The sequence below is a fragment of the Frankliniella occidentalis genome, unplaced genomic scaffold, assembly GCF_000697945.3.
Source record: "Frankliniella occidentalis isolate FOCC.00 unplaced genomic scaffold, Focc_3.1 Scaffold36, whole genome shotgun sequence".
Taxonomy (NCBI): domain Eukaryota; kingdom Metazoa; phylum Arthropoda; class Insecta; order Thysanoptera; family Thripidae; genus Frankliniella; species Frankliniella occidentalis.
Window position 1 is genome coordinate 1,052,572 of NW_026267166.1, and position 8,804 is coordinate 1,061,375.

Here is an 8,804-nt window from a genome sequence, read left to right on the forward strand (position 1 = left end):
GAGAGAGGGGAGGAGAGGGAGAGAGGGGAGAGGGAGAGAGAGAGAGAGAGAGAGAGAGAGAGGAGATACACACACAAAGGGGAGCAATTGCATCGCGTGATGCAAGAGGAGGCGAGCCAGAGCTGGGCGCATGGGGTGGGTACCCTGGGGGATTTGAGAGGGGAAGGGGGCGTCGTAGGCAGGCGTCGCGCGACCCTGACAGTTATTTTGCGAAGCGGGTGGACTCGCCTGGCCTAGAGAGCCCGGGCCGAACCCGAACCCCAGCGGCGCAGACGTGGCCTAGTCTTGGCAGAGACACCCTCGCGCGCGCGTCCCGCCGTCGCCCAAAGCAGACCGCATCGCATATCGTGCTCGCAGAGTTTGTGGGTGTTCCGTAGGCCGACCATCCGAACCGGCGAAACCATTGCGTCCCTTTAGGGCCGGACAACAGAGAAGCCCCGAGTAGCGAGCGCGAGTGACGATGACCATCACGGAGGGCGACGGTGACCTGTGCCGACAGAACCTCATGCACGACCTGAAGGACATGTGGGCCAAGAGTCACGGCTTCGCGTCCGAGTTCCTCCTGTACCTCGCCGCCGACCATGGTAAGCTCCACGGCAGGCGGAAGCATGCAGGGGAAAGGCCTTGATGGTTTCTGTCACTTCCATCCGAATGAATTAGCGGTAGGTGGCTAGGACAGACCAAGCACTCTTAGTTAAATGGGTGGATATACACTATGTCTCATAAGAGACCCAGTGCTCTTATTTTATTTTGGTACAATGCGCCGCCTAGTGGCACTGAGCGAGTAGGCGCTCACCCACACGTACTTGCATACCAGTGTTATCAAAAATGGTAAGTGACCATAGGACAACATCGTAGAAAAAGGTTACTTGTATTTTAAAGACCCAGTCTTGGATCTTACGAAGAACGCCAATGGCATCCAAAACCCTGTTTTGAAATACGAGAAACTTTTTTTACCGTGGATAGGACACACTGTATATAGATCCTACAATGCGTTCCTTCCTTCTCTAGACGAGACTGTACGAGCGTTTTCAAATTATTCCGGACCCGGAACTAACGATTGTTTAACATTCAGTACGAGAAAAATATTTTGGAAACAAGAAATAGAAGCCAGAATTACAGCAGCATTGGCAAACACGCTGGCGTCAGACGCATTCGTGCACCGAGCGAAACGGCAGGCAATGTGGTGCGTGTACGCGTTAAAGGGAGCTATTTATTCGTCTTATTAAGCTTCCGAACTCACGCGGCGTCTGCAGCTCAGACTGGCGTCAGCTAGTGTTGGCAGCCTCCTCTCGTTGCCGTTCATTTAGTCTTGTACGCGCGCTTGCCAAGACGAATCACAACCCTGTCCTTATTCTTATTAGATCTCTCTCTCTCTCTCTCTCTCTCTCTCTCTCTCCTCTCTCTGAGTGAAAAATAGGGATGGATAGGGGGGGAAAATAGGGGGCAAGGTGGAGGTGGGCGAAGAGGAAGACGCTTATGACAATTTCCGCAGACACCTGGCTCACACACTGGCAGCGTGTGGTCCCCGCGAAGATATTTATGTAGCGCTGTGTCCCTTTGTTCTCAACATGCGTCGCGTCGCAAAAACACGCCTGAGATGCGTCGAAGAATCTCAGTTAACTCCTGAAGTAATTCACCATTCTCAAATAAGAAGACCTCTATTTTAGTTCAAAATCCTTCGGTGTGGTGGAATAAGTTGTCTTGGACTAAAAAGTCAACATCTAGGTCCATAATTGCTCAAAACAAAAACAATACACCACGAAGAAACATACAATCTCAGTCAGTATAGATCTTTTCTGACACGCTGTTTTGCGTCTATCTGCAGAGGTACCGGGGCCAATCGCCGGGGAGCCGGTCATCGCGGACAGCGGGCGCAACTGCGTGACCCTGACGTGGCCCAAGCCCATCCACCACGGCGACGCGCCGGTCCTGGCCTACCGCGTGGAGGCCTGGCGCCTCGGCTCCGAGGGCGGCGCTAGGTGGGGCGAGGTGAGTGGAGTACGACCAGGGAGGAGCGATGTCATCACATCACACCTGCTGACCCGGTGCAATATTACTGTATCAAAACGTTTTTTACTGTGTTTTTTTGTTGTTGTTTTTTTCAGCTGGGCATCTCGCCAACCAACGCGTACGACGCGTTCGGGCTGGTGGCCGGCGCCGACTACCGCCTGCGCATCACGCCCCGCAACCGGCACGGCTGGGGCGAGGCGCTCGTGTCGGCGCCGCTGCGCGTGCAGCCGGGCGCGCCCACGCTGCCCGAGTTCACCAGGCCGCTGGCCGGCCACATCAAGGCGCTCCGCGGCCAGGACATCGTCATCGAGTGCCAGGTAGGCGCTACAGCGCAGCTCGAGACCATACCCCCTTGCGAAGGTTTTCAGTCGCCAGGACTGTCTCTACCAGAAGGGGAAAACCGGGAAAACGTGCCCCCCCCCCCTTCCCATCGTGTTGCGAAGGATTCAGCTGCTTTGTAGTTACGAATTCCATTACGATTGCGAAGGATTTTCATCGCAATACAAAAAGAAAGTCGTTCGTAATTGGTTCTCAATAACAGAGCAGCCACAACCGTTTGCAAGGTTTTCACAGCGTTTGTGTCACCCTTCCGCGCCCTCACCTGGACATTTCGCTGCGCAGGTCCGCGGCGACCCGAGCCCGCAGACGCGCTGGACGCTTGACCTGGACGCGGTGGAGGCCAAGGAGGGCCACATCGCCCTGGTGCGCGAGGGCGGCCTGTGCCGCCTCACGCTCACCGGGGTGCGCGAGGACGACGCCGGCCGCTACTGCTGCGAGGCCTCCAACTCGGCCGGCAGGGTGTCCACCTTCGTGCGGCTCCAGGTCGTCAGCGACCCGCAGCTGCTGCACGCCGACACCAAGCTGCGCAGGTGAGCCTGTGGGGGAAACAAATGTGTTACTACGGCTGGGGAATAGGAGTGGATGCTTCGAGAAATCCCGAAACTGGCCGTAAAAATGAAAGTTTCTCATACCTTCATGTTAATTTTTTTTCATATATCTTTACAAATTGTTTTTATGTTCAGTCTCGGGATTCAACAAACCACCCTACAATCAATTATAATTGTATTTTGTCCTCTGACAAAACACGAACTATCAAAAAACTTAACTCTTAACCTGTCAAATTTAAAATTAAACTTATCATACTAATTGTAAAAAAAAAAAACACTAAATAAATCATAATCCAATTTATTGGAATCATATCTAAATAACGTATAGTTAACGAGTGTATCCTGCCATTAAAACGTTCTGCCCTCACCTGCATGCTTGCTTACTCCCCGAGGGGGACGTCTGAATTTGCTGAAAGAGCAGTGGATCAAAAGCAAAGGCAGAATGACATTTTGTCGTCTCTCTGTCCAGGGATTTCAAGGGGGCGGAGATCACGTGATGAGTTCAAGACGGCCGCGATTTGAAATTCCCCCTTTGGACGTCGCCAACCTCGCCCTGCCCTGCCCAGCGCCCCGCCCGCCACGCCCCACCACGCCAGGCCACCAGGGCAGGGAGGGGAGACGCCCCCACCTGTAAAGCTAAGCGGGAACTAGCTCCCTTGACGAGACCGGTCACGTGTATGTCTCGCTGTTTTGTTTTCATAGATGATGTTTCCTAATCAGCCTTTTTTGTGTTGATTAGGATAGGTATCTGAAGCTTATTTTTGTGTGATAATTTCATTTTTTTGTTTGAATAAACTTCTTCAAAACAAGCAGAGTGTCTTTCTTTTGGTCCACCACCCCCCTGAACCCTAAACCGTGTCCTCGCTTCTTCCACAGCTCCCTCACAACGCTTTTTTTTTTTCATTAATCGAGCCCGGTGAGTGAAAAGACCCGGTGCACTTTAGCAAGAAGTGGCTCCATTTCAACTAAGTTGTAACGTGTGTGGTAGAAGTGATAGGCTTTAACCACTCCCAGTGATCGGATAGCCTTTCACTTTTACGCTGGCACAAAACAGCAGCATGCTACACCCATTCTTCTTTACCTCACTCTCACGCCACCAAAATAACCCCACGAGGGCAATCATGTAGTTAATTGTGTATGAAAAAATCCCACAGCGGCAGCATTAAATGTACGCCAAAATTGGCAAGTACTACACCACACCACTGAGACACATAATCCCCATACCGATCGCACGCGCAGGGACGCCATCCTGCCGGAGGGGGACTTCCCTCCGCAGTTCACCATGCGGCTCCGAGACCGGCGGGTGCAGCAGTCCTACCCCGTGCGGCTCACCTGCCAGGCTGTGGGCTGCCCCGAGCCGAGCGTCACCTGGCAGCGGGACGGCGAGGCCCTCAAGGAGAACGGTAAGTTCCAGTCCTAAGGCATACGTTTAGACACCTGCGGGAAATGTGCACTAAATACGTAATTTTCGGATGGGGGATACTTTATTAACGGCCCTCTATTTACATTCAAGGTTGAAGGCGGAAGCTTTTTAGGCGCTATGATAAAGTAACCTGACCCGAAAAAAAATACATATAGGGATACAATTATCATGGCCTTACCAAACACTTTTGTTTGCAACGCTGAGTTCAAATGCCGCAAGAAAAGTACCCCACCCGTCGAAAATCACGTAATTTGAGCACGACCCCTAAGCCGTCCAGACGGCGAAAGTAATGATCGAGTGGCGCAGTTGAGCGCCTGCGGGGGAGGAGATAGGCAATATGCTGCCTCAGCGCGCGCGGGAGTACGTTGGGTTGCCTACCGACACGGCGCACTGACGCGGCACTTTCCCTCGCCTGCAGACCGGATCTCGTTCGTGCGCTCGGACGATGGCTTCCACTCGCTGGACCTGAGCGGCGCGCTGCTCGAGGACGGCGGCGAGTACTCGGCCACGGCCACCTCGGCCCTGGGCGCCGTCACCTGCCGCTGCACGCTGGTCGTCGACAAGGGCATCCGCGCCTACGTGGCGCCCGAGTTTGTCGCCGAGGTGGGGCCCGCCCGCGAGGTCGAGGTGCGCGAGGGCGAGGACCTGCACCTGTTCGCCATCGTCGAGGCCTACCCGAGCGTCGGTGTAGTCTGGTGAGTACCCGCGCACTGCAAAAAGTTAACATATTTCAGACAATGCAATTTAAGAATATTCAACTGAAAACTATGTACGATATTTTCCAAGTTTTCCATTGTTATTAGGGAATTTCCAAGAATTTCATGTTTTAGCAAAATGATAAGTTGTTATCTTTTGTTGTCGTGAGAAGTCAAGAGATGTCATAACTATTCGCAGGCACCGAGACGCCGTCCGCCTGCGCCAGTCGCAGCACACGACGGCCACCCTGGACCGGGACGGGCGCGTGGAGCTGGACGTGCGCCACGTGACGGCGCGCGACGCGGGGCTGTACACGTGCACGGCCTCCAACGAGGTGGGCCGCGCCACCAGCACGGCCAGGGTGCGCGTCGTGCCCGCCGACGGGCCGGTGGCCGCCACCCTGGTGGACGGCGAGGACGACGACGACGCGCCGCCGGCCTCCGACCTCCCGTGAGTACCGCGAGCGACCTCCCCCCGGACGTCAGCGGGCGGCTCACGTCTTACGGCCCGAGCCGGACCGGACGGGCGGTCAGCAAAGCCCGGGGCGTCCCTTTTATTGCCGCACGGATGAAAAAGCACGGCGCATTTATATCTCATGTCAACTGTCTGAGATCGGCCGGCCTCCCCGCGCCGCCCTCCCCTCCCTCTGAGCCGGCAGGCGCCACCCGGCGGCCCCCCGGCCCCGCGAAGGCCCCGACGGCGTTCTGACGGGCGGCGTCCGCAGCCCAGGCCGCCGACCGCCGGCATCGGCAGTGAAGAGGGAAGGCCACCGCCTCGTCCGCGAAGCCCCGCGTCCCCCTGTCTCGCTCGCACCCACAGGAGGCCCCAGGGCCCCACGTCGACTGGAGTGAGGTGGCCGACTCTGCAGGACGCGGCCCCGCCCCGGTAGTATCGGTCCTCGCCCAGCCACGGCGGCGGCGTACTTTGTGCGGCCCGGCTCCACGCCGCCACACACACACACACACGCCGGGGCGTGGCGGCCGAGGGGCGTAACTGCACACCGCAAGGCGAGGCCGCGGCGCCCAGGGACGCGACGCGGCGGCGGCACTGGCTGCCCAGGTCCGAGAAGCCGGCTCTGCTGCGGGCGAGGGCGGACAGGACGGACAGGTGCCGGCGCCGTCTCGAAACGTCGGTAAAAATCCTAGCTAAACGGCCGGCCAGTCGTCGTTGTTGTCGGCGTCGGCCGCCAAGACGCTGGGCCGCGCCGCGTCGCGTCCAGCAGCTGCGGGGAGTGGAGGCAGCGCGCCGGCGCGGGGCGGGCTCTCGCCGCCGCGGCCGAGATGAGGCACTTTGTATGGGCGGCCCAGTGCGACTGTAAAGCGTCTGGCGCTCCTGTACGGCGCGAAGGGGACATGCAGTGAGTCACACGCGAGAGTCGGCACATTGATGGAAAACTTGTTGTGGGGTCTCTCGCAGGGCGGGAAAAAACTCGGCACGGCGCGCAACACAACAACAGACAAAACGAAACCATTCATTTTTGTGAATGCGTTGTTTGAACATCACCGCCCGCTGTGCGTGCGCAGGTACTCCAAGGAGCCCGCCTTCATCCGCAAGCCGAGGTCCTTCGACGTCGAGGAGGGCGACAACGTCCTCATCGTGTGCGAGGTGGTCGGTGACCCCAAGCCCGAGGTGTCCTGGCTCCGGGACTGGCTCAAGGTAAGAAGCGCCGCTGTAAACAAGACACATTTTCCAGGCCTGCTCGCTCGGGCCAATAAAGCCCCCGGAGTGTTCCCGGGGCCGCGCGACAGAATGCGTCACAGTCGCTGGAGGCGACGCCCTGCCCATCCTTTATTAGGCCCCACCTCGCCCCGCCCTCCGGGCCCCGGGCACCGCCGGGCCGCGCCGCTCCGCATGGCTGCGGGTCACACTGGCCCCAGACCACATCTTGCAAATCAACCTGCCTGCTGCAGCCGCGCCGCTGCACGTCCGGGTGCCGGAACAAAACTTCAGCAACACCGCCGCCGGTTCCGGTTCGGCGCTATGTGCGTTGCGTTTCCGGTCCAGACAATAATGTGCACGAAATGCGAGCCACGGGGGGCGGACGGCAGCAGGGACGACCAGGTGGCGGCAGCATCTCGTGCGTCATCACCACGGGCAGGAGCACGCCCGTCACCGGCGCGTTGAAGTCTCCGCCCCGCCCCACCCCGCCCCGCGGCGCGCCTCCCCCGCGGATGCGAGGACCACCTCATTATCACCCCATCATCAGTGCCCACCACGGGCCGCGGCTTTCCTTTTGCGACACAAAACGGCCCACGCTGCTTCTCCTCCTTCCAAATCGTCGTCGTCGACGTATTCGCACGGTGCGCGGTGCGGCCGAGCCCGACGGCGGCGACGACGACGTCACACGGAGAGATAACTCGTCGGCATAGAGAACTCGCGCGGCTCGTCACAGCGCCGCGCCGCCTGCGGTACAGTGCGGTCGGTCTAGCGCAAGCAGGCAAGGCGGTGGTGCGGTGCGGACCAGCACAGCTGCGACGCCCAAATATGGCCAGCGTTGAAGGCCTGCCAAAATACCTCACCACCACCACCACCGCCGCCGCAGCGCACGGCCGCCGCGCGGCCCAGCAGCAGCAGCACCCCGCGAGGCGCGGCGGGGTGACGGGCCGCGCCACGAGACCCGCCCCGCCTCGCCCCGCCCCGCCCGGCGACGTGCTAAATAGTCTCGCAAATGGCTTTTATCATGACCACCCCGTCCCGGGCCGCTCCTATATCAAACGGCCCCCATAAGGGGCGGCCGTATAGCTCCGCAGCTGCGCTGCTGTGTGTTTACGCGGGCCGTTCCCCATACTACTCTAACGTTGGCATGAAAATATTCCCCCGTGATTAGCAACCGCTACGCCACGCCACCTCGGTGCGCTCGCGGAGCTGCTGCCCCTTTGCGCCGCCGTCATCGTCATTTGAGCCTAATATGGCGAGGGGCGGGGCAGGATGCGAGGAGGGGGGGAGGAGGATGTGGCCGGCCCGAGGAGGGAAGGAAGAGTGTATACATAATGATAATCATAAGCAGCTGGTTTATTCACTAATCGGCCGCCACCGATGGGTCGGCAGCTCCAATGTGTTCACTCAACGTGTTTTATTGGTCGTTTTTTGGTGGTGTTTCCTATCGGTGAAGCCCTTACTACACACGGTAAAAACGAATCGTGGGATTCCCAGGAAAGTTGGAACCCCAGTGAATGCCCTGAAAACAAGCAATTGCTCCCAGGGGATCTACTGGAAAACCCAGGAAATCCCCTGGGAAAATTGCACATTTCCAAGGCAACCCCTGGTACACTTCCAACTCCCCTGGAAAATGAAGAAAACTCCTGGGAATCCCAGGGCTCGTTTTTACCGCGCACGACATTTACCGCCGTCAAATGGGCCGATGAAGCGCGTCGAGGGTACCCCATTCGATCACACTCCGGTACAGGCGGCGGTGCTGCGGGGGTGATGCGGAGAGACACGGGACAAGAACCAGATCGAAAACGACGTGTCGGCCGCCGCTTTATGGTTTCCAGAAAGAAAAGACACCCGCGCCGCCTCTCCGCCCGGCGCGCTGTGGGGTCCAGTCTGTTAAAAGTAACGCGCCGGCCGCTGCTGGTTCGCGTATGGCGAGGCGTAAGTCAAGTCGCCGTGTTTTTCGTCGTGTCGCGCTCCGCTCCCTCGCACGCCTCGCGCGCGCAACGTTTTCCATCAAATCGTTTTGGCACGTTTCACCGCCGCGCAACAAACGACCACAAATGCATGATCAACTTTTTTTTCCGATCCCCTGTTTCTTTTATTAATGCTATTTTTTTATGTTTCATTTT

The 8,804-nt window shown here is 58.1% G+C and overlaps 1 protein-coding gene across 1 annotated transcript in view; it reads left to right on the forward strand.

Moving 5' to 3' along the window:
* Positions 1 to 8,804, forward strand: part of LOC113217025 (hemicentin-2-like) — a 31,560-nt gene that overhangs the window by 1,574 nt on the left and 21,182 nt on the right. Inside the window, exons 3-9 of the mRNA XM_052266261.1 lie at positions 1,829 to 1,992; positions 2,109 to 2,330; positions 2,635 to 2,882; positions 4,140 to 4,303; positions 4,742 to 5,018; positions 5,218 to 5,469; positions 6,543 to 6,675. Coding sequence (XP_052122221.1) covers positions 1,829 to 1,992; positions 2,109 to 2,330; positions 2,635 to 2,882; positions 4,140 to 4,303; positions 4,742 to 5,018; positions 5,218 to 5,469; positions 6,543 to 6,675 — 1,460 coding nt within the window. The remainder of the gene's footprint in view (positions 1 to 1,828; positions 1,993 to 2,108; positions 2,331 to 2,634; positions 2,883 to 4,139; positions 4,304 to 4,741; positions 5,019 to 5,217; positions 5,470 to 6,542; positions 6,676 to 8,804) is intronic.